This window comes from Furipterus horrens, unplaced genomic scaffold (assembly GCF_987537825.1).
Source record: "Furipterus horrens unplaced genomic scaffold, mFurHor1.1.pri manual_scaffold_16, whole genome shotgun sequence".
Classification (NCBI taxonomy): domain Eukaryota; kingdom Metazoa; phylum Chordata; class Mammalia; order Chiroptera; family Furipteridae; genus Furipterus; species Furipterus horrens.
In genome coordinates this window covers 11,474,015-11,499,072 of record NW_028327186.1, presented here as the reverse complement: position 1 = coordinate 11,499,072, position 25,058 = coordinate 11,474,015, and the positions used below count along the sequence as shown (strand labels likewise).

The 25,058-nt window shown below is 47.8% G+C and overlaps 1 protein-coding gene across 1 annotated transcript in view; it reads left to right on the top strand.

Moving 5' to 3' along the window:
- The window catches only part of IQGAP1 (IQ motif containing GTPase activating protein 1), a 66,549-nt gene that overhangs the window by 24,196 nt on the left and 17,295 nt on the right, over positions 1 to 25,058 (top strand). Inside the window, exons 5-25 of the mRNA XM_090263786.1 lie at positions 3,851 to 3,927; positions 8,478 to 8,545; positions 9,869 to 9,982; positions 10,541 to 10,719; positions 11,351 to 11,435; positions 12,965 to 13,128; positions 13,846 to 13,930; positions 14,666 to 14,829; positions 15,021 to 15,181; positions 15,667 to 15,791; positions 17,302 to 17,465; positions 20,195 to 20,285; positions 20,473 to 20,640; positions 21,374 to 21,516; positions 22,152 to 22,322; positions 22,913 to 22,996; positions 23,092 to 23,163; positions 23,260 to 23,329; positions 23,653 to 23,861; positions 24,381 to 24,536; positions 24,794 to 24,957. Of these exons, the coding sequence (XP_090119912.1) occupies positions 3,851 to 3,927; positions 8,478 to 8,545; positions 9,869 to 9,982; positions 10,541 to 10,719; positions 11,351 to 11,435; positions 12,965 to 13,128; positions 13,846 to 13,930; positions 14,666 to 14,829; positions 15,021 to 15,181; positions 15,667 to 15,791; positions 17,302 to 17,465; positions 20,195 to 20,285; positions 20,473 to 20,640; positions 21,374 to 21,516; positions 22,152 to 22,322; positions 22,913 to 22,996; positions 23,092 to 23,163; positions 23,260 to 23,329; positions 23,653 to 23,861; positions 24,381 to 24,536; positions 24,794 to 24,957 (2,714 nt within the window). The remainder of the gene's footprint in view (positions 1 to 3,850; positions 3,928 to 8,477; positions 8,546 to 9,868; positions 9,983 to 10,540; positions 10,720 to 11,350; positions 11,436 to 12,964; positions 13,129 to 13,845; positions 13,931 to 14,665; positions 14,830 to 15,020; positions 15,182 to 15,666; positions 15,792 to 17,301; positions 17,466 to 20,194; positions 20,286 to 20,472; positions 20,641 to 21,373; positions 21,517 to 22,151; positions 22,323 to 22,912; positions 22,997 to 23,091; positions 23,164 to 23,259; positions 23,330 to 23,652; positions 23,862 to 24,380; positions 24,537 to 24,793; positions 24,958 to 25,058) is intronic.

Below are 25,058 nucleotides of genomic sequence, written 5' to 3'. Positions count from 1 at the left end.
GTTTTAGCCTTCCATTGAAATTCACATACCATGAAATTAACCATTTTAAAGTTTACAATTTAGTGGGTTTTTTTTTTATTATTATTCCCAAAGTTGTTACATCAAAATTTGACTTTAGAAAATATAAGGAAATACTTCAGAAATGTTATCTTCCAGCTTCACAGTAACCAAACTTGTAGGGAGTATGAAGGGTCATTTTATATTTCAAATTATAGAGGCAATATAATGACCTTTCCTCATATCCAGTTTGGGTGATGGCTGTAGGGTTTTTTTGTAACAGCTTTATTGAGGTATAATGGATGTACAAAAAAAACTATACATATTTAGTGTATATAGTTTGATGAGTTTGAAGTGATGGCTGTCGTGTTGACAATGGGCATGCGTGTTCTCAAATGTTTTGCTCGGGAGTTCATTTAGTGCTGCCCTTAGTGGACTTGCCGCCTCCCCAACGCTACCTGGACCCCAGCAGGGCCATGCTGTATTGTCACTCTTAGAGGCGCGACAGCTTTCCCCTCCACCCCACCCTGGACCCTGGACCTAAGAATTCCACTTCTAGGAATTTATCTGCCCACCAAAATCAGACAAGAACAAAAAGATGTAGATGGAAGGATTTTTCAGCCTCGCTACGGTAGAAAAAATTGATAGCAAACCACGTGTTTCATTTCTGGGGGCCCTGTGTTCTAGCCCGTCAGGTATAGTGCAGCCATTTCAGAGGGGGGCATCACTCTGTATTGACAGAGGAAGTTGTCTGTGATGTGCTGAGTGGAAAAAAATATGATACATGAAGGTGATGAGAATTTGTGTTTCGGCTAAGATGAGATCACTATTTTTGTGTAAAATAAAGTGAGTATTCTTGGAAAAAACCCGTTAAGGAGACACAGTTTTCATTTCTGTGTGATGAAATTAGGGGGGGGGGGTTCTTTCTTCGTACTGGACTGTAGACTCTAAATTTGTTGTAGCCAAAGAAGAAAAATGAAGAAAACACGAGTGAGCGAGACGTAGAGTATTAGGAAGTGGCTAAAACCACCGGGAAGTGACTCTTTGGGGTGCACAGTACTGAGCCTGATGTCGCGTATCTGTCTACTGAACTGAGTTAAACCCAAAGCTGGGTCTTTGCAGAACTTTGCAGAAGACGACCTTTTGTCCTGTTTTTTTTTTTTTTTTTTCAGAGCAAAGTGCTGAAGTTTTCTTCCTTGCACTGGTGTGTCTGAGAATTAGGCCCCCAAGTGTCAGGAAATGCACCCCGTCAAGCTGTGATGGCTACTCGGCCTTTCTGTGCACCTGTGACTTCCTCTTCCTGTTGTTTTCTGTGCTGTGCCCATTGGGCAATGACATTTACCCTCTTGAATGGCACTAAGAGCTTTGCTGCTATTTGCTATTGCTAGTGGTATTGCTATTATAAAATGCCTTTTTAATGGTTGCATTTTATTGCCTTTTTGTTTCCTAACAGTAGTGCATTGTCCTGGCCCACAGTTGCAGCAAACATGGGCTTCCCAACGGCTTTCAGGGTCAGCAGGGGCTGGGCTCTCAGTTGTGAAGTGCCCGCTCTCCATGACTCAGGTCCCGCAGCCTTCTGAGTAATGCAGGCTAAAGGGCCTCGGCCTCGGGGTATCGTTGGCCGCAATATAACGAGCGCTCTGTCGTCGACAGTACGTGGGTAGTGTTTATTGGGATGTCTTCCCGATCCCTTTATATGGTACATGCCAGTTAATTGTAGAAACGCGCTATGATAATTTTTTGGTTCTTATCCTTTTTGACTGTTCATTATAATCGGTCCTGTTGGCTACCTCCTCCATGAAATATTTTGTTATTTTGAGTTTAATTTTTTAACTTGTTTTTAATCTGCCCAGCTAGTTTTCTGTTTTCTTGAACTATTCTATCTTCCATATCCTAGAGGTGGGCATTCCTTAAGATGCAGTCCTTATTGGAGCTACATTCTTTTGTTCTCAAGATGTCAGTTATTTTGATAAACAGAGTATCTTCCAGTGGACATTTCTCCTTGGATAGCTTCCTGTCACCTATAGTTTCTCACGTCTCAGACAGACCTACCTTGTCTGTCACGTTAACGTCCCCTCCTCTGTCATCAGTGGAACCTTGCTGCCATTTTCCCAGTTATCCAGTCTCAAAACTGGGGGGTCACCTTGGCCTCTTAAATACAGTTATTCCCCAAAGCTTCCTCACTTGTTTGAAGCATCTCCTTTATCTGTTCAAACAGCCCATCAGCCTGCCTCCTTAGCTTCTAGCTCCCCAGCGTGCAGCACCTCCTGCCTCTTGTCTCCAGTCGGTTGTCCTGAGGCTCTGAGGCTCTGTTTTTAATCCTTGGCTCCAGAGTTAGGACTTCACTGTGGCCTGCATATCAAGTTCAAACTTGTCTGACTTTCAAGGTCCTCGTAATCTGACTCCATCCTAGCTCCCTACCTCATATTTGTCTTACTTTCTAAAACGCAGGCTGTACTGTTTTCAGGAAGGCTGGCTTGGCTCACTGTGGTTGTGATATTCTCCTTTCGGGAGAGGACGTTTCAGTCTTGAGACATGAGCGTGTAGACTTGGAAAAGCTATCAGAAAAGATGATTCTGCCGTGACCGGTGTGGCTCAGGTGGTTGGGCATTATTCTGCAAAGCGAAAGGCCACCGGTTCGATTCCCAGTCAGGGCGCGTTCCTCTCGGTTGTGGGTTCAGTCTCCGGTTGAGGAACATATGAGGGGCAACCAACTGATGTTTCTCTCTCACGTTGATGTTTCTTGCCCTCTTTCTCCCTCCCTTCTCCTCTCTCTAAATATAGATAAAGAATTTCTTTAAAAGTATGATTCTGATACATCTCGTTTCTTGAGTGGGGATAGTTCTTTCTACTGGAGAGCCATGATTCTTGTGGGAAGAGCATAAAAACAAAGAATTGCACACAGTGTGTTAAGTGCCACGGTGGATGCAGAGCACTGTCGTTCTCTCCCACTGCCCTGTCAGATTCTTCTAATTACCTCACAATTCGGTTTTCACTTCTCCAGCCCACTGCTACTCCTCCCCCGCTGGATTACAGAATGAGTGGTATGGCACCCCATTACCACGAGAATAGGTTTGGAAATTCAAGGCTGTTCCCGATCTAAACCTACTCTGTTTCTTTTGGACCTCATTCACAAATTCCTCAAATATAGAGTTCTTTCCGTGACCTTGGCTCTGGGCTTGGCGTCCAAGATAGAGCACTGAATGGCTTAGACTCGGTCTCTGCCTGCGTGTAACTTACGATCTGTTGGAGGAGTCAAACAGATGATAACACAAATAATTGATTAGTTGTGCTAAGTGCCACCGAGGAAAATTACTTACCTCCCACACATCGCGACTCTAGCTACTTCATCTGTGTATCTTTCCATATCCCCCAAGCAGTGTAACACAGCCTAATAATTTATAGTTTTTTACAACGTCTAAATGTAGTGGTTTGCATAGACCGAAGCACTTAGTAAGTGTTTGTTGTTGAATTACTAGTCTGTCTAGGCATAGCAGGCAGTAACTGGGAAGATTGCAATCCTTCAAAGCCGGCGTTCTAAACTGGTCTAGAACTTGGGTTTGATTTGCCCATGTTTTTATCTACGGCACGGGAGTCACGGTCTCATACCGAGGGGACGTTCGTGGCTGACCAAATAAGACGTTTTCGAGTAGTTTTTCATTCTGTATTGTAGCATGTAATTCCTGGCATTACTTACGATGAAATGTCTCTTTGCCCTAAAGAAGTCACTTGCTCACCGCCAGCTATGTTTTCTGATTGTCCCCTGTTTTATTTGCATTGTTGATGATTGGTGAGAAGATCAAAAGAAGCCCCATGGCGGATGCCTTACTTTATTTCCTGTGTTTCTCCTTAGATTTTTTACCCAGAAACTACAGATATCTACGACCGGAAGAACATGCCGAGGTGTATCTACTGCATCCATGCACTCAGGTAATCCGGTTTTCATGATAAAGTAAGCTGTGTACCAGATACAGAGAACAGGAAATCTCTTTTTAATTAAAATCTCTTAAAAGTTATCAAAAGTATGTACATTTGAAAAAGTTATTGTTTACATTTTCTTTCAAGCTGATAAGCTGAAATACAAGATAGGCTCTGTCTTGATACGTTAGTAGTACAAATTTTGTCAGCATCTTCAAATAGTACCAGTAAATATCAAATGGTTGGTTTATAACTTAGTTATCTGCATCCCCAGCAAGTCATTTGTTCATTAAACAACTTCTATGCCAACACAAATAAATAGGAACTGACACAAAGTAAAGTTTGTTCACAATTTTATAGTAAATTTGGAAGATGACTTCATTTTTAATTCCTGACTCTTAGAATCAGCAAAGTGCGAAATTGGAAGGGGGAGGTGGAGTCTGTGGAGGGGGTGGGGTGGGCCGGGCCGGGAGCAGGCGCTGACACAGCGTTTCACAGGGTCCGCATCTGCCTGATGGCAGTGGGACTGACAACGGCGGTGGGGCCCGAGGGCGAGACTTCTTGCCTGGGCTCCCCGTGGTAGGTAGCGGCCCGTGTGTATGCGCTTCATGTGAGCTGTGTTTACATGGATGCACGTGTAACCATGACCCAGCAGAAGCCCGTTTTCTTCCGTGTGAGCAGACTTGTGCCAGATCCTTGGTATCCCGGAACCCGTGTGAAATCCACAAAAGAAAGACTATAACTGAGGACCAGCTAGGGAATCCCTTCTGTGCGCTAATGCATTAGCTTCCTTTCTAGGAGTTTCCTTGCATAGCTCTTCCTTCTGGTCCATCTGCCACGGTGTCCTCAGACTATCTTTCCAAAACAGCCCCGCTCATACCAGCCCCCTCCCCCCCAAAGCACTCTGAGGGCTCCCTTCCCGTCTCCCGTGTAGCGGTTCCCGGCTCTGCAGCTGTGCTGTTGGCTCTGCCTGCGGGCCCCCTCCCCGACCTCAGAATGCTGCCTCTTCATTGATACATACTTTCAACTTTGTATCTTTTACAGGGAATTAGCTATTTCCGGTCCTTGTGCTCCTCTAGCGTTACTTTGTTACTTTGTTACTTTGTAGAAACCTCTTACTTCAAGTAGAGTGCTTGTTAGTTACATTGTACTCTGGTTATTTGTTCTGATCAGGGCTTTTGCGGATTGCCTTGGAGGCAAAGGAAATAATCAATTTCTTTATTCTTCACTTACCTCTGTGACTCCAGCATTTAGATGCCTGGCATGCAGTTGGTAAACGACAAATTGTATCAAAATCGTACATTATAACAAATCTTCCTGCCCCTCCTCCCGCTCAAGGGGATATTTCTTGCCCTATAAATAAATGTAAAAGGGAAATGGTACTTTCCCTTTATCGAAAGACTCTGTTTGTCTTGGCTTTGCCAGCGAGGCCGTAGCTCCGTTCCCACTGTCGGGTAAAGAGTTGTGATACCCAGTGACTCCGGCTCATGCCTCTGTCTGAATTCCTGTGGTTTGCTTCTTGTTTGTTTTCTTAGTTTGGGGTTTTTAGTTATATATTGTCTTTTCCACGTGTCTAATATTTTCTCCTTCGCATTGTTGGCACCTTAGGGACTGAGGCCCTGTCTTACGTTTTCCCCTCCAGGGCACACGGCCTAATATCGGACAAACAATGGGAGGGGGAATTCTTTGCAAATGTTCAGCCTTGGGTGTATCCAGGGGAATTTTCAGATTGTAGCCATTTGAAATGTACATCTGAGCCAAACCCGGGCTAATTCTGATTAAACTTGTGTCTTTGCTGATCACCTTGGGAAGGCTGTCCCTGTGATCGGTATCTGAGCTTGGCAGCCCAGAGGCCGAGCTGGCAGGTTCCTCTGCAGTCACTGGTCTCTGCAGGGTGACCTGGGTCCCAGGTCCTCAGACGCTCTGAAGTGGAGGCGAAGTGTTAACTGGGCCTTCCCAGTGGCCGGGCCAGAATGGGAAAGGGAGGAAGTCTGCCATTGTTCTCCGTGCCTCTCTGCTCCCGCCTGTGCCTGGAAGTACGCGCAGGGCAGGGGCTCCAGCGTGCTGGCTTCTGGTTTCTTCTGTCCCTTAATAGTGTTTTTCCTGAAGTGGGGGCGGCGGCTGTTGGCAGCACTTGAGAATGTGCATGAAGTGTGTGTACCCAGAGCGTCTTTCCCGTAAAAGCCCATCTTGTTCAAGGCAGGTTCCCCACGTCACTGTCCTGGACAGGGCCCGGCTGCCTTTTGGATCAGGGGTGACAGAAGCATCACTTCCCTGTGCTCTCCTTCCTGCCTCCCCACCCCCTTCTCTTTAAGTCTTGGCTGGCATTATTCCAGAGATAGTCATTGTACTTGAGTCATGCTGCATCACGTGTGTAGATGACATTCCACTCTCAGATAAGACCTCAGTTCTTCATTATCCCAAGTATATAGGTACACTTTATTTCCATGTCTCCTGATGTAGCATCTTTCAAAGAATTGATTTTGGGATTAAATAGACCCACAAATTTTTATCCTAAATTCAAAAGAAACCTAAAAGCTCTGAAAATTAAGTTTGAATTTGGTCCAAATTCATTTGTTAGCAAAATCAGATCAGAATTAATTGAGATTATTTAGAACATTTATCTACTTGATATGATAATATGTATGTTTCTCCCCAGAAAACTAATGTATTTATTTAGTGGGGCTGCTTTAAGGCTTGCTGGGGGTGTTTTATAATACTGTGTACATTGTAAAACCTTTCTAATCTCTGAAAAATCCTAAATTTATATCTGGCCCAAAGATTTGAGACATGGGATCATGGACCGGTACTAGATTCTGTTTCCTAATCATCTGCTGTGTTTGTATTTCAGCACCTTTCTTAATAATCTTTGAGATTAGCATAGTGACCTCTAGGTTATTTTGTCATCAGCAATGGTAATTGGAATTCAGACAGGCTAACACAGCTTCTTTCTCCACATTGCTATAAAGTATCACTTAAAAAGGAAAAAAAAAAAAAAAAAGAAGAAGAAGAAGGAAAAGAAATCTCAGCTCATGATATGCTGACCACATAGGTACCCAACAGCTTATTTGTAAAAGTAGTCATGGGAGAGCCGGAACAGAGGCTGGAAAGTGATGGTGGCCATTAGGATTTTACGTTTCAGCTTTGAGGTTAAGTACTTTCAGTTTTGGGAAAGGGGATCTAAGTGGTCATTATGATCCCCTTCTTAACTCCAGCATCTCCTTAAAATATTCCAAGCACCGAAACTGAGATAAAAGAAAGATGGTGCCCGGATCTTACCTTCTCCTCTGCTTTTCACGACAACCAGCAACGCTGTTGGAACTCCTGTAACTTTCCGCGGGAAGCTATCTAAAGCTCACTCACGTCAGGCTGTGAAAGTGACATTCTTGAACTTTATTTAGAGTGTGGCAGCCACTTTCCTGTTTCAAAGTAGCGATGAAAGAGGAAGAAATTTCTGGAGAAAAAGTAGCTCTTCTGCTTTGGAAAATTTAGTGAATAGATTTAAAGTTCTGAGGGAGGAAGTTCTATCTCGAGCATTTTACTCTAAAGAAAAACAGTTAATCATAACATGATTTACACTTGTATTTACCAGAAAAAATTATTAGTAACTGTGTTTGTATAAATTTGAATATGTGTTCAGAACATTGTGGGTTTTTTGTTTTTTTTAGATTATACATATTTTATACAATTTAAGTTCTGAACAGTTCTCTGTGAATTTAATATGTGTTATATATATTTGTGTTTAGATAATACTGAGGTTTATAAATTATTTGCAAAAACTATAGACCACTTTATTGAGTTCCTATGGTTTGTTTCTTAGATATGTAACAGAATTTTTTAAAGATCCTTTTCATATCCTCCCCCATTGCTAGGCTGTCAGGGCCTGGCTCATGTCCATCCCTAAAGTGCCCTCTGATGTCTAATTTATTGACTGATCTACTAGGGCCTTAGAATCCAGTTAACTTAACTCAGGCTTGTAGACATTTATTCACCTGGCCATCTTTGAGATACTGATTAATGTTTATGAATATATGCTAGGCTCTGGGTAGACACTGGTGAGAAAGACTTTTATTTATTGTCCCTGCATTCATGCACCTCAGAGTCTAGTAGATTTTAATTGAAAGAGGAAAGTATATAATATGTACTCTATTTAAAACTCTTAAATTACCTGAAATCTTCCCATCAGTAGTAAGAATTCAGTTTAAATAAGATTTTCTATCTGAATAATTTTCAGGATACTTGTCTAAAATATCTTGTTATTTCAAACCTCTATTCACACACTGGATTTGCACTGGAACTAGGATTTGAATTTGTGCTTACTGATTCCCAGCCCAGTGCTTTCTGCATTTCATTATGCCACTTTTTAAGACAATATTATTATGTAAAACTGAAATAAGGCTCTGAGGTAAAGTAGCATAACCGCAAAGGGGAATATTATGGTGAACTGGGAGCCTCTGTGTTCAGAATGTTTCTGTTCTTGGTGCCGATTTTCTCCTTTCAGAGCAGCAGGAGCAGCGAGGTATGGCTGGGAAGTCTGAATCTTTCATGTTTGTGTCTTCTAGTTTGTACCTGTTCAAACTAGGCCTGGCTCCTCAGATTCAAGACCTGTATGGAAAGGTTGACTTCACTGGTAAGGAGTTACAAGCCCGGCAGGAAGTGCTCGGTTTATGTGGCAATAGCCTGGAGAGTCAACAAAACCCATCTTAGTGACTTAGCACTTGAAGCTCGAACCTTCCTGTGGCAGCAGAGATGAAAGACATGGAAGTAACTTGCCTCTGGTGTGGGGGCGGGAGCATGAAACTTGGGGTTTCAGGCTCTCTTCTGACAGTTCCGACAGTGGGTGTGAGTAGTGAGTCTCGGTTTTCTTCTATCTAAATTGGGAGTAATGTTAACATATAATATATAAAAGGAAGTCTATAATATTAACATGTAACGTTAAATGTTCATGTACGGTGAAAAAATAATTTATGACAGTCTTTCCCTTTTTCTTTCAGAAAGCACCCGTTGTGGGCAAAGCAACGGTTGGGGGCAGTGAGATAAGGCAAAGATGATAATTTTGTGATTTTAAATTTTAGCTTATTTGGATCATTTAAAAATTTAGCTTATTTTTTAAAACTGATTTGAGGGAGAGAGGAAGGAAAAGATGGAGATAGACAGACAGACAGACAGAGACATCAGTTTGTTGTTCCACCGATTTATGCATCACTGGTTGATTCTTACATTTGTCCAGACCAGGGATTGAACCTGCAACCTTGGTGTATCGAGACCACGCTCTAACCAACTGAGCTACCTGGCCAGAGCAAAAATTTAACTTATTTAATCTTAAAGTTTAGTTTATTTAGCTTACTCTTAAGTATTTGCCGTAGTCAGATGCTTGAAGCGATGGGGACTTGGGCGGGGGAAGGACGGTGGTGATACTGGTTAGGGGTAAGACGAGTCAGATCTTTCAAACTGGTGATTATTTTATAGGCCTGGGAACTGTAAAAATGGTAATAAAACTTTTATCTATGGTATTGTTCCTTCCAGGGAAGTTGTTCAGCAGGCCTGGGGGCAGGCCCTGACCTTGCATGTTTTCTTTATCATTTGGTTTCCTGCCTTAGAAACGTCCTAACTAGTGATTAGAATCGAAAGACTGAGATAACCAGCTGGCTTGTAATTTGCTCCTAGCTGAGCTCCTCTGGTGCAGCTCCATTTTGAAAGACTAGTTTCTGTGGGGCCGTTCTCACTATAGTTATTGTTCAGGCTTTTGAAAATAGTAATAATAGTTAACGTCTGCTGAGCGCACATCACGTACCAGGTACCGTGTTAAGTGCCGTGTGTATACTGTCTCGCTACAGTCTTGGAACAATCCTGAGGGGTAGATGCCACTTTATCCCGTTTTTGTAGTTAAGGAATCTCTTCCCTTGTGTGAGTTACGGAAAGGTGTTTCCCTTGGTCTTATTTCTTCCTGTAGAAGAAGAAATCAACAACATGAAGACTGAGCTGGAGAAGTACGGGATCCAGATGCCGGCCTTCAGCAAGATCGGGGGCATCCTGGCCAACGAGCTCTCGGTGGACGAGGCCGCACGTAAGCGAGAGGCTTTGTGGGCTCAGGCGGGACCGTTGCTCCCACTTCCAGCGATTAATCCTCTAATTATGATCTTGACCTTAGGAATTCTGCTGGCAAATTTAGGCCAATAGTTCTAGTTTTAAACACTGCTATAGTCTTTTATGCTGTAGTTGTTGGGAAATAAGCGATTGATTTTGATTATAGTACAAACACTTAAAAAGTGAGTTCTGCATTTCATTGCCTCTTCGAGGTGATTATTTTTTTATGGTATTTACACGGTGATTAAGGGTGATAAATGCTCATTGCAGGGCTCTCTTACGAATATCTCCCTGTGAGTTTCCTGACTCTGCCTCCCGAGTGGAGTGGATCGGAGCAGTGGCTGTGTGTGTCCTAAGGAGGGGGCGAGGCTTCTGGGCCCCAGGGAGCCGCTCCTCCCAGCTCCTCCCACCCCAGTTGTTACTGCACTGAAAACAAGCCCTTCCCTGTGACCGCGTGTTGCAGCCCGGTTTTGTATGTGTTACCTGTGTCCTTTACCCTGTATAACCTCAGCGTCCTGTGTTTTGAATTCATTTTTAGTGCATGCTGCCGTGATTGCTATTAACGAAGCTGTGGACCGTCGGATCCCCACTGACACATTTACAGCTCTGAGGAACCCCAACGCCATGCTTGTAAACCTTGACGAGCTCTTGGCTTCCGCTTACCAGGACGTGCTCTATCAGGCCAAGCACGACAAGATGACAAATGCTAAAAACAGGGTAAAACTGGACCATCTGCTGTTTATTTACATACAGTAAAGTGCACCCATGTTAAGTGCATGGTTTGATGCGGTTTGACACATGCGGTCTGTAAGCATCATTCCAGAAAGTCCCAAGCCCCCTTCGCAGTCTGTCCCCCATGCCCCGCTCCTGAGCCCAGACAACCACCGCTGTTTTTATCACCACAGTTTTCCTTTTTTTTGAGAAATTCATGTAAATGAAATGGAATGACACAGAATGTAGTTAGTCTTTTGGCTTGAGGTTCTACTTTGACTTCTTTCTCCTTGAATTTTGTGCAAACCAGTGAGAGGCCCTGCGAGCTGGTCCCTGCGCACCTGTTCTGCTCAGTGTGTGGCAGGGCTGCCTGTTCATGGGCCCACCGGTGCTTCCTTCTGTCGCCTGGCGCTGGGACAGCCCGGGGCTTGTCCTTCACAGGCAGCCTTGCTCTTTACGTCTTAGTCACAGCTGTGTAGCACTCCACTTCGTTCTTGACAAAGGATTTGAAGCTACACCTTTACTTGCTCTTGGTTCTGTTACGGTGGGGGAGATGGTGGGGGAGAAACCCACATGTATTCCTGTGGTCTTCTCAGAGACCCAAGCTAATCTAATTACACTTTTAATTCATTTCCAGACAGACAGCTCTGAGAGAGAGAGGGACGTTTATGAGGAGCTGCTCACTCAGGCTGAAATTCAAGGCAATATAAACAAAGTCAACAGTAAGTATGTCCTTGGGCCAGGCACCTAAGGGGATGACATGAATGATTGATGGGTGTGTTGCTCTGTCTGATCGTGCGCCCACACCTTCGGGGTGCTCCTGCGGCCCTGCGCAGCCTGCACGCCTCCCTTCTGGGTGCGTCTCCATGGCTGGTTTCCCTCTTTCACCCTGGGTTACACACTGAAAAAAAATCTGAACAGGAATTCTATTTTTTCTATTTTTAAAGTAATGTAATAGCTTTGTTTTTCTTTAAAAGACTAGTACAGGCTATCCAAAAGTAAACAATAAACAAAGAAATCTGACCCCTATCACCTAGAAATAACCACAGATTTTTTAACGCATATCCCTTTCAGAACGTATTTTAAACAAAAATGGGATTGTACTATTCATATTGATTTTCATATGTATGTGTTAACACACTTTTCAGAAATTAAATTCTTAGTATCATTTTCATTTTGTCACACTGTTCTGCTAAAGCGCCTGCAGTGGCTCCTTAGGACTTGACACACACATGCAGGTCCCTAGCCCATGGGGCTCTTTGTGCAGAATTTTATGCATGCGGCTCTGTAGATGCTCATTTGTGTTCATTCTGTTCATTTCATGACTCATGAAGAGCCTGGCTCCGGAGTGGAAAAGAAGGCAGAACCTTATTTGATTTCAGCCCTGGCCAGGTGGCTCAGTTGCTTGGAGCGTCCTGTGCACCAGAGGGTTGTGGGTTCGAGGTCCCTGTGTGACCTCAACTTCTAGGCTAGAAGCAGGGACTGTGAGAGGGTGTAGGCAGGACCTTGCGTCAGGCAGGGCCAGACCACCCTTGGTGTCGGGCACTGACCACTCCGGGCGGGCGTGCTCAGGCCGTGCCACTGTCGTGAAGGGGAGCAGCGTGCGGCCTGGTCAGAAACGGTTGAGGGCCCGAAGGCTCTTGAGTCCAGACTGTCACAGGGGATGGGGATTGTATGTATTCCAGGGCCAGCTCTGGGGTGAGAGCTTTAACGATATGCTACAAGGTTTGAATTTTATAATTAAATTTGTTGGGGTAATAAGTGGTTAATAACATCATGTAAGTTTCAGGGTACAACGTTATAATATGACGTCTGTACACTCCACGGTGTGCTCAGTCTGGGCCCCTGCCTCCCTCTCGTCATCCTCCCTGACAACACTGTAAAACAGAATTGTCCCAAGATGCGGTAACTTTCTGCGGGAGGTACGTTCTCCTGTTAGGAGTTCAGTCTAGACGACAACCTGGCATCTCAGAAGGCGTGGGGGCGCCTGTCGGTCCCGGTGGGTGCTGCTCACGCGGCTGCCCACGTGGTGCCCGCGTCTACCTCTGGGTGCGCTCGCGTGGGCCCGGGTGTGGGCCGCAGTCCCTGAGGTCTGAGGAGCGGCCTGGCGGGAACCCCTGGGACCTTGACGGCGGTAAGGGTCTTTTCCACTCCCAAGCCTTGGGCTGCTGTGATGGTCCACAGCAAAGGCCATCACAGGTTACAATGTTACCATAGCGTTTTCTTAACTGCTCGCCCTTTTCCTCCTTAGCGTTTTCTGCGTTAGCAAACGTAGGCCTGGCTTTGGATCAGGGGTCCGCCCTGGCCTTGTTCAGGGTCCTGCAGTCGCCGGCACTGGGCCTTCGAGGACTGCAGGAGAAGAACAGCGACTGGTACCTCAAGCAGCTCCTGGGTGACAGACAGCGGAAGCGACAGGTGAAGAGATTCGGGTCCAGCCAGCAGGGGTTTATGCACGTCTATTAAGTCACATGCTGTCGCTTTAAAGATACATACGAGGCCTTTTTTTCTAGTGTAGCTTTCCCCCCTACATGTAATTAGGTTTTTAAAATATCCTCAAGTAAAGTGCACATTGTCTTCAGCTCTCTTTGGTCTTTTAAAATAAATAATACCTGCCCTCCCAATCTAACCACCCTTCACCTGAAGCGTCCCCTTAACACCTCAAGTGAAGGCCATTGGGGGAAACCTGAGGGGTTTTTTTTACGTTCTCACTTCAGGAATTGCCCCGTTCAAACCCAAACCTCGCCAGTGCCCTCTGGCCAACACTGGGTGGCACCCCCTGCAGGAGCAGACTGTGGGGTTGGACCTCATGAGTTTTTTTTTTCAGAACAAACATGAGGGGCTTTCTCTTCTATGTAAATAAGGGCATGTATACATTTTAGAGATTCCCAGCACACATGGGCCAAAGTGAGGGGCGTCCGTGTGCTAGTGATGCCATAAGCACATTACCTTGGGAGATTCTGATGCTTCTCTCAAAACATTTCTTTAAACTGCTGGTGTCCAGAGCATCACCGTAGCCCAGCCGTGGCCAGGGCTGCCCCTTCTCCCCGCGGCTCTCTGTCCCCGGCGACGGCCGTGGCAGCGGCAGACCTCACAGCGGGAGCCGGCCTGACCTAACGGTGCTTTGCTTTGCAGCGCGGTCAGGCCGAGCCCCTGCAGAAGGAGGAGCTGCAGGCCGCCGTGGACGCCGCCAACAGCGCCGCCCAGCAGTATCAGAGAAGTAAGGGTCCCCGGCGGGGTGTCGGCGACACGCGGGAGGGCAGGACAGTGGCTTCACGTCCCGTCACTGGGGTCTGAGGTTGGAGCCTGGTGCCTCCCCGCTGTACCCAGCGGCCGGCGCCTCGGGCAGCGGGGCTCCTGCTGCAGAGGCCCCGCAGCCGGCAAGCGTGGCTGGTGAGGGGCACGTCTGGAGCCAGCGAGACGGCAGGGAGTGATGGGTGGGATTGGGCTGGCGGAGGGGGAGAGAGGAGGATGCTCCTGATGCAGGGCAACCAGGGGGAGGGAGTGTGCGCGGAGGGAGCGAAGGCGAAAGGCGTGCTGAGGGCCGGCGCGCAGAATAAAGCTGCTGTGGGCGTCCTGCGCTGGGCTGTGGACGCAAGGGCTTGGGGAGGTGGTGGGAGGGTTGAAGGGCGGCTGGAGAGGCTGGCGCCTTACTTGTCGGCTGCGAGGGGAGGCAGAGGTGTTCAGGCAGAGAGGAGCGGGGTCGCGGATGCGGGTGGCAGGCCTTGCAGGAGGGGGACAGGGACGTGCGTCCCTTAAACAGCTCTCCTGCGCTGCGGTCCGCATCGTGCCGTGCGGTGCGCGCCCGAACGAAGGGGCTGCTTTCCGAAGATGAGCGTTCCCAGGTGGCACGGCCTGCAGCGCATCCACAGAATGTGACTTTGTTCTGGGGCAGCTGCCGCCTCCTCCCGCTCCCGGCGCTCAGCCAGCTGTTTGTGACCCCGTTCCCTGCCAGGGCTGGCAGCAGTGGCGGCGATCAACGCTGCCATCCTGAAGGGTGTTGCTGAGAAGACTGTTCTGGAACTAATGAACCCTGAAGCCCAGCTGCCCCAGGTGTGTCCATTCGCTGCTGACCTTTACCAGAAGGAGCTGGCCACCCTGCAGCGGCAGAGTCCTCAGGTGAGTAACCTGGGCCGTCCGGTCTGTGCACAGGACGCGGGGGGGGGGATGTAACACCCACGTACTTGGTGGTGTCGTTAGGGGCCCAGTCTTCTATCCAGAACGTGGGCTCCGTGTGGTTTCCTTAAATGTCTGGCCTCCCGGTGTTGCGGAGTGCCTGTCCTCACCGTCCCCTTGCCCCGTACGTCCAGCATAGCCTCACCCACCCCGAGCTCTCCGTGGCTGTGGAGATGCTGTCGTCCGTGGCCCTCATCAACCGGGCGCTGGAGTCGGGGGACATGAACACGGTGTGGAAGCAGCTGAGCAGCTCGGTCACGGGCCTGACCAACATCGAGGAGGAGAACTGCCAGAGGTGGGTGCCCCGAGGGGTGCTCCCTCCGCCTTGCGGGGCCCACGCTCCTGTGCCCCCCCCCCCCCCCCCCCCCGCACTGTGACTGCCACAGGATCCTCTATAAGTGCTTTCAATAAGAGCTGCGGAATGACCACTTGCTGATCTGTCATTCCTTCTGCATTTCCTGGCTGGTGCCTGGCCTTGTTTTCTTGTCTTTAGAGAAACTGCCTGACCTGCTGCCTCTCTGATTCTAGAATTGGCCTTACCTAGAATGTAGAGGCCGTTAAGGCTAGGTGATACCCTTACATTTCCACATTTTGTCTGCGGTAACTCCTCAGTCCCAATGCTGGCCTCTAGAATAGGTCAAACTGGGGAGCGAGTACCTTGACTGTCTGGGTTCTTGGGCCCTTTGTCCCCCGTCCTCTCACTCCTGTCACCCGCAATGACACCGAAGGTCATTTCTCATGTTGCACTTCACTGTCTTTTTTTGTTGGGGAACGGGGTAGGTACCTCGATGAATTGATGAAGCTGAAAGCTCAGGCCCACATGGAGAACAGCGAGTTCATCACGTGGAATGACATCCAGGCCTGTGTGGACCATGTGAATCTGGTGGTGCAGGAGGAGCACGAGAGTGAGTGACCCGCTCCCGTCCCCCCAGCGTCTCAGTGAGGGTGGGATGGTTCCCGAGGCTGCGTCTAGACTTTACTCCTGGAAGGAGCCTTGATCATTGAAATATATATCTAAAACTTAAAAAGCTAAGCTTGGGTGTTATTTTCAAAACACCAGTCAGCTGCTCTAATCGGGTATGTAGGTAATAAGTAAAGTTTTCAGGAGATGGATTGAACATGATCTATTATTTTTAATGCTGTTATAATAGGTACTTGTGACAGGAACACCTTGGGGTCAGGCCCCGTGGCTTGGGCTGAGGGCGCAGGGCTTCGGCCTCCTTGGACACCGGCGGGCAGCCCAGAGCTCTCGGGTCGCCACGCGTCTGAGTAGTGTGCTATATATTGGGTTTCCTCTGCCCACTGAGGTTCCAGAATTTTCTAGACTGATTCGTGGAATTCTGGAAAGCGCTGTACTTAGGATTACAGTTTTATTAGAAAGGACGCGAATCGGGACAAGTCCAAGGGAGAGACCTACATGGCAATGTCTGGTGGGGTGTCCTCTGGCTGTGCCGCCTCCCGTACACCCACATGTTTCACAGCCTGGGAAGCGTCATTATACACGAATGATGGATTGAGTCACTGGCCACGTAACTGAGCTTGGTTTCCCTCCCCTCCTGTGGGCAGGGAGGCTGGGCCAATGGCCTGTCACGTGGCTCCGCCCCAGTCTTCTAAGCACGTGGCTGGGGTCTGTGGCATGGCCCACCCCCGGCCTGGAACTGCGAAGGGGCCCACCAGAGGTCACCTGCTGGCCTCAACTCAGGTGTGGTCCCAGGGGCCCGCCTGGAAAACAGCACTGTTCCTGCCACTTGGGAAATGCTAAGGGCTTAGACACTTTCTCAGGAACTAGGGACAAAGACCGGCTAGAATTTTTATTATACGACAGAACCCTTACCAAAGTAGCACAGCTGACCAGGACACCATGGGCATGAGCAGTCCCAGTTTGTTTTGTATTTCCTATGAGAAATATTCAGCTGATTTAGTGGAAAGAGCCTGGCCTTAGAACAGGCAGCCCTGGGCTTGGGTCTTCCATCTGCCACTTGTTTATGATCTTGGAAGAGAGATCCCTAAGCTTCATCTTTTTTCCTATGATAATATTGAGTTAGGTGACTTTTTAAGATCCTGGAACTCGATGACTCTTTGTTAGTCAAGGATGGTTTAATGACACATTGAAATGTATCTGAAAAGTCTACTATCAAGGCAGTTTCATTCAAATCTTCACACTTTCAGCCTGAGCAATCGCAAATAAAACAGGAGGACTTGAGCTTTCCATGGGAATGTGGGTAGAAAGGCGTTTACTTTGAATAAGAAAACACTAAATTAAAAAACAAAATGCTGCTCGATATGACGGATGACAAATTATAGTTTGAATCATGGCAATGTTGTGGGCAGATTTATGCTTACTTTGCATGTTAAAAGATTGATTTGTTTATAGAATTTCTCAGTTAAACAAGTGACCTGTTTCTTCGTCTTTAGGGATTTTAGCCATCGGGTTAATTAATGAAGCGCTGGATGAGGGCGACGCCGAGAAGACCCTGCAGGCCCTGCAGATTCCCGCTGCCAAACTGGAGGGGGTCCTGGCGGACGTGGCCCAGCACTACCAAGACACGCTGATCCGAGCAAAGAGGGAGAAAGCCCAGGTGAGTGGTGTCACCACGGCGTGTTTCTGCTCAGAGAGCCCCATCCCTGCAAGCACCAAAGCACAGGAAGGGTGTCTCCCCTGATTTGCTCAGTGACTGTTCCCGGGCACCCCCAAGTTCAGCGCTCTGGAGCGACCCCAGCTGTGAGGGACATAGACTCCGCCCTCTGGGAGCTTTGCTGTTTTTATACATTTGCTTTTATTGCTGTTGTTGTTGCAGACACAGCTCGATGTCTCTAAGTAAATTCTGTACTGAAATACAAGATTCAAAAAGTGCATAAGTCATATATACGGTTGTGTAAATCTTCAGAACTGAGCATACTGTGTAATTGGTACGCAGGTTATAAAAGCATTAAGAATTGCCCTGGCCAGGTAGCTCAGTTGGTTAGTGTCATCCTGCCACACTAAGGCTGCAGGTTTGATCCCCGGTCAGGGCACATTAACAGGAAGCAACCAGTGAATGCGTAAACGAGGGCAACAACAAATCCATGTTTCTCTCTCTCAAATCAATAAATTTTTTTAAAAAAGTAGAAGGAAAAAAAGCATTAGCAGAGCCTTCCTCACACCCACTACCATCCTTATAAACCTCTCCAGCGTCTGTTGGTAACCACTGTCCTGATTCTGACGCCACGCCTGCCCCTTTCTGACCTGCGTTTGCGTGAGGGCGTCCATCATGTCCCCTTCTCTGGCCTCCGCCCCCCGTGACGCTGATGGAACTTGCCCGTGTGTTGCATGCGGCAGTAGTTTCTTCACTGTCATTGTCATGTACTGCCCATTGTGTGATTGTATGTTCCAGTATTGGTGAAATTTTGGTGGTTTCCCACTTGTTAAAAAATGACTATGGTTTTTTTGGTTTTTTTTTAACGTTTTATTTATTTGTAGACAGAGAGGAAGGGCGGGAGAAAGAGAGGGAGGGAAACACCCACTGGTTGCCTCTTGCACGCCCACCACAGGGGACCCAGCTGGGGAGTTGAACCCGCGCCCTTTCAGTTCGCAGGCCGGCGCTCAGTCCACTGAGCCATACCCGCCAGGGCAAAAACGACCACGATTTATCCTCTTTCTGCTGGCTCAGAGCCGCACACCGGGGCCCGGCCGCAGTGGTCCCGCGTGGGCTCATGGCAGCCGTGTTCCTTGTTGCTGCCTTATAAGGCCCGAGGAGTCAGGTCTGACGGGCGGAGGAGCGGGCTTCGAGGGCAGGGACTCGGCCGGGTCCCAGGTCTAAACAAGGAGAGTGGGCGAAGCGCGTAACTCGTACCTGCCCTCCCTTGTGCTCCCAGCCGACTGCTCCTTCTGGTCGGGTCGTGGGAGCTGAGCCGTTGGAGGATGTGACTGGGGTTTGGAGCATTTCCTTTTGCTGCGGAATAACGTCAGAGGTCATCAGAGGCCGACGGAGGGGGCATTAGAGGGAAGCCGGCTGAGCGCCGCCGGGCCCAGCGGGGCAGACGCCCTTACAGACGGGACTGCCTGTTCTAAGGCTGCGGCTTAGCCGCTCAGTTGCTCTGAGCCATCATGGGAGGGGTTTTAAAAATAATCATCTGACTTCCAAATTCAGCAAGCCAGAGATCTTAAATTTGGTCCATAGTTCTCTCCCGTTATCTTTGTGTGTGGTTTTGGTGTGAGGGTACCACTGGCCTCGGAGTGAATTGGGGAGTTTTCCTCCCTCTTCTGTGTCTTAGAAGAGTTTGTAAAGGACCGGTCTTAATTCTTCTGTAGACATTTGGTAGAATTCACCAGTGAAGCCATGGGGTCCTGTTTTTTTGGCTTTACTTCTTTGCAGGATATGTTTTGATTATTATTCCATCTCTGTATTTGTTACAGGTCTGCTCAGATTTTCTTCAAGTTGTCTTTCTGCTTTTCTCTGTCCTGTCTTCTGGGAATCCCACGATGCATATGTTGGTGTTAGTGATGGTATCCTCGGGTCTCTGGGCTTTGTTCCCTTTTCTTCTTCGTTCTTTTTTCTCCCTCCTCCTCAGGCTGGACGATTTCAGTGTGCTCCAATCTCCTGCGTCCCTCCAGGCATTTCCTCACTTCAGTTTCTGTACTTTACAACTCCAAAAATTTCCTTGGTCCTTCATTTCAAAAAATGATTTCTGTCTCTTGGTTGGCAATTCTGTTTGATGAGAGCTTGTTCTTATATCCTTTCGTTCTTTGAACGTATTTTAAAAAGCTGATAAAAGTCTCTGCCATGTTCAATTTGGAAAATTTCTGTTACCTGCTTTTTTACCCTGCTGGGACCATGCTTTCTGGTTTCCGTGCATACCTTGTAGTTTTTGAAAACCGGACATTTCAACAGGGCAGCTCTGAAAGTCAGGGTTTGTTGTCTCTGTTATTGGCATTATTTGTTTAGTGACTTTTCCTTCTGTTATGTCGCTGTCCTTCATCCTGCGTGCCCACTGAGTCTCTGCTGGTTAACTAGTGGTCCGCTAATGATTACACAGGAATGTCCTTAAACTTCCCTGGTTCCTTCCCAGTTTGGCCCCTATGTCCCTTCTATCTGTTCTTGACCCGCTAAACCACTTGAATTCATCTTCCTGTATTTATCACTTGATCTGAGGCATTTCTCCTAACGTTTCACTAGTTTTTGGTTGCCCAGCTTCTTCCAGGTGACTGTTCCGCGTGTCCCATGTGTTTGCAACTTCCTGCATGTCCGATTGAGTCTCAGAAGCGCCTTTATCACATGCGCCCTGATTTCATGGCTCTTAATATTGTTTTGCTTTTCATGGTGTATAGGAAACCCGGGACGAGTCAGCTGTGTTATGGTTGGACGAAATTCAAGGTGGAATCTGGCAGTCCAACAAAGACACCCAAGAAGCACAGAGGTGTACGTATTGGCTGCTTCATTTCGGTTCTGGTGGGGTTGGCGGTGGCTCCAGGTCGCGTTGTTCGTATCTCAGCCTGACCCAGGTGGGGGCGTGTTGGGGGACCAGTTTGCCAGTGGGTGTAGTGAGGCGAGCTAGCGTATGAGTTTCAGTTCTTTCCAAACTGCTAACAGTCATCTTCCACGATAGTTGCCTTAGGAATCTTTGCCATTAATGAGGCCGTGAAGAGCGGTAATGTTGGCAGAACGCTGAGTGCCCTCCGTTCCCCCGATGTCGGCTTGTACGGTGTCATCCCTGAGTGTGCTGAGACATACCTGAGCGACCTTGCCGAGGCCAGGAGGAGAAGGCTGGCCACAGGTGAGTCACAGGGACATCAGCGTGTGCCCTGACGCTGAGAACTTGAGTGTGTGAGGGGCTGATGTAGGCCAAGGGCCCATCTGTAGGGAAGGATACTTTCAAATAGAAGTACAGCATTCAGGCTTATTTTAAATACTCTAAGGAGACAATAATATCCCTATTTTTGAAAATATTTTTTTTCCCCTTGTGGGCAACTATGTTTAAAAAGGTCAACTCTATGAAAATGCATGGAGGATCAAGATATTTGACCTTTTATCTTTCATAGGGAGTCAGTAGCTCCAGTGGTATCTAAGCCTCTAGGTAGATAGAAGTAGATTATCTGCAAAAGGAGGAGAATACCGATAAGATTTCTCTTCCCTTTTTATGGCCTTTTTATTAACTAGAGAGGCTGAACGGTTGCAGATCTTTTATCAGAAGGGAGTGTTCTGATACACAGAGTAATAGATGTTGGTTTTGGAAGGAACAGAGCTAATCAAAATTTAGTCCACAGTTGGACTTTGTAGATATTTTCTTTTTATAATGTAGATGGGCGTGAGCTAAATGTGACATTACAAAGCCACCGTTCATGAGGGAATTAGGACATCCCCTTTAGTCCCATAGACCCAAGGAACCGGTATTTGGAATGGTCTCTGTTTAGACTGAAACCTGATCAGAATCATCCTGTCGTATCAGGCACACGAGCGTGGGGAATGCGGCTCCCGGTTTCCTTAACTTTCCCTTTGTTGTCCGCCAGGTGATAACAGCAGCAAGTGGGTGAAGCACTGGGTGAAAGGTGGATACTTTTACTACCAGAGTCTGGAGACCCAGAAAGGAGGATGGGACCAACCCCCAGGCTTTGTGCAAAATTCTCTGCAGCTTTCTCGGGAGGAGATCCAGGTAGGTCCCATTTCTTCACACGAAGGAAGCTGAGAGGAAGCGGGTTAGAGCTCATATTAGTTCGGAGGAATGGGGCGTAACGTCAGAAGCCCTCGGCTGAAATTAAGGCTATATAATCAACTATTTTACAGTAATTTTTCTAGGGGTTAGGGGAGTGACTAAGGCCTAAATTAGGAAAACATCAGGATTGTAGAGTAAAGTCAGATAAATTGTGTGCCTATTAAAGGAAACTGGGGTGATCCAAAAGAGAAAAAAGAGGTTGCTCTACCGTCCCATTAAATGCACCGGCTGTTACCTCTCTCAATGTACGTTCTCAACCTCTTTTCTGACTGTTCCACAAACTCCAAACTGCACTGCAGTGGGATATAACCTGTACATTAGATGCAGCCTGGCCGTTTCTCCACTGCAGCATTCCAGGGGCTTCCGGGACTCAGTACCCAGCCCCTTGGCCCTTTGTGGGCCCCCGTTACTCTGTCTTCTTGTGAGCAGTGACCCAGGCACGCCGTTGCTCCAGGGTCTAGTACGGACTGAGGAAGCAGGGAGGGTTCGTTTGTGTGCTGTGGAGGATGCCGTGTTAAACCCCATGTCCCTCCTCACCTGTGCGTGTCTTCCCGTGTGACCTTGTGCCCTTGCAGAGTTCCATCTCCGGGGTGACGGCCGCCTATAACCGAGAGCAGCTCTGGCTGGCCAACGAGGGCCTGATCACCAGGCTGCAGGCACGCTGCCGCGGTTTCCTAGTCCGGCAGGAATTCCGGTCCAGGTTGTGTTTCCTGAAGAAGCAAATTCCTGCCATCACCTGCATTCAGGTACTTCAGAGCGTAGTGCACAGACAGCGGGGGGTGCCCCAGGCAGGGCTAACGCACCGTCGGCTCTTACCACCGATGTCTGAGTGTGTTTTTCCCTTCTGACCTCTTGGTCTCCTCTGTCCCCTGACAAGTGTTTCCTCTTTACGCCCTCTGTAACCAGAGCGTGCTTGATGTGGTCCTTGGTGAGCTGTCGGCCCAGTGGCTGTGTTTCTGACAGGGTAGCACAGTGTCACAGAAGAATTCTGAGCCAGGGACGACGGCTCCGCCACTGCCAGGGCATTAGTGGTGACCCCCTCTACGTCTGTCTCCTCATCTGTAAGAGGGGATGGTGCCCCTCTGCCTCGGCTGATTACTGTAAGGAGCCAGTGACGGTCTGTGTGGAGGCATTTCCAAAGGGTGTGACGTGCTGAGCTGACACTGGGGACGGGCAGGTAGCTAGTGTGCTCCGCCCCCGTTCCCCTGTCACTGGAGGACATGGTCCTCTCGGGCGTCGTCGTGAGTTGCAGGGGATAATACATGAAGAGGAGATGTTTCCGCTGCCTTTGACCCTGGGAGGTAACGTGCCAACCGTTGCTGTTTGATGGTTTCAGTCCCAGTGGAGAGGCTATAAGCAGAAGAAGGCCTACCAGGACCGGCTGGCGTACCTGCACGCGCATAAAGACGAAGCCGTGAAGGTACAGCGGCCGGGCAGGTCTCCCCACATGGGCTGCAGGCCCGGCCTGGGTTCAGATGAAGGGCTTGTATAATTTCCAGGCCCCTTTTTCCGCAGATTCAGTCCCTGACCAGGATGTATCAAGCTAGAAAGCGCTACAGAGATCGCCTGCAGTATTTCCGGGACCACGTGAGTGCCCTTTGGTAACAGGGGCCAGTAGAATCAGTTTTGCTATATTTGGGGTGAACAGATGACCAAAGGGATCTCTTCTTCTTTGTTCCTTAGATAAATGACATTGTCAAAATCCAGGCTTTTATTCGGGCAAACAAAGCTCGTGACGACTACAAGACTCTCAGTGAGTAACTGGCTCGGCGGAGGAGGGGTTGAGGCCGTCAGGGTCTGGGTGTTCTCCGCGGATCTCTTTTCTTTCCTGCAGGCAAGGCTTGGGGTCAGGTGCTGCTTGTGACTGAACCCCCATTGCTAACCTCTGGCTGCCGGTCCTTTCCTCACATGTCAGCTTTGTGACCACTGGGAGGACCGCACCTGTGCTCGTCTTTGTGCATCTCAAAGATAAACAAATATTTGTGAATAGCGCTGTTTCTTCAGGACAGTTCCTCAAGACTTAGAACTTTCCCGGTAACTCTGTTCTTTGTCTGACACGTGCTTTCTGTCTGTCAGTTAATGCTGAGGATCCTCCGATGATCGTGGTCCGGAAATTTGTCCACCTGCTTGACCAAAGTGACCAGGATTTTCAGGAGGAGCTGGATCTTATGAAGATGCGGGAAGAGGTCATTACCCTCATTCGTTCCAACCAGCAGCTGGAGAATGACCTCAATCTCATGGACATCAAAATCGGATTGCTAGTTAAAAATAAAATTACACTGCAGGTACCATCCGGGGCCGGGTGGGCTGCAGGGCACGCCGTCCTGCTTCAGCCCCCGCTGATGCGCGGAGAGGGTGGTCGGGCTTTCTTGTCAGCGAATGTCTCACGTTTTTCAAAACTTACAGAAGAAATGAAATACTGTAATTTAATAGCTAATTTTTAAATAGAGAAAAGAAGGTAAAAACCATTCATAATTCTACCCTTCTACAGTCATTTTGTATAGTACATTTTAACCTAAAATTAAAGGATAAAATGTTTTCCATATGATAGGCATAAATATTATTTTTAATGACAGCATTATAATTCATTAGAAGATATACTGTAATTTACCTCTTTTGTTTCTAATTATTTGACAAGCTCCTATTATTACAGGAGGACCGTATTTGATTGTGTACTGAGAAGGGAACAGTGTAGTGAGGCCGTCGTCCTTGGTGGGATCTGCCAGGGCAGCGTAAGGCCCTTCCGCAGTGCCCAGTGCCAGCTTTGAAAGCTTTTTGATTTGTGTGTTGGTTTTTGTTTACAGGATGTGGTTTCTCACAGTAAAAAGCTTACCAAAAAAAATAAGGAACAGTTGTCTGATATGATGATGCTAAATAAACAGAAGGGAGGCCTCAAGGCTTTGAGCAAAGAGAAGAGAGAGAAATTGGAAGCTTATCAACACCTGTTTTATTTACTGCAGGCAAGTGGCTCCTGGAAGTGGTATTGAAACATGTCGCTGATTTACTTGTTGCAAGAAAACCTTATCTGTGGATCTCTGCGACTGTTTCTGATTTCTGCTCGGAGTGAGCAGAGAGCTGTCTCTTTTTCCTTTCTTCCCTTCCATTTTCTTTTTCTCCTTGCTCATATACATTCTAACCCTTCGGTTTTAAAGAAACCTTGACTCTTTTTCCAGCCTTTACATGATCGGAAGTGACTTAGCCCTTGGTTTTCTTTCAGACCAACCCCACCTATCTGGCCAAGCTGATTTTTCAGATGCCCCAAAACAAGTCCACCAAGTTCATGGACTCCGTGATCTTCACCCTCTACAACTACGCGTCCAACCAGCGGGAGGAGTACCTGCTGTTGCGGCTCTTCAAGACGGCGCTCCAGGAGGAAATCAAGTAGGGGGCTCCCCGCCGCCGCAGGGCTTGGGGCAGCAGTCAGGTGCCTGCGTCTCTCAGTCACCTCCGCTAATCCTGCGGTCTGTGTCAGACGCTCGAAA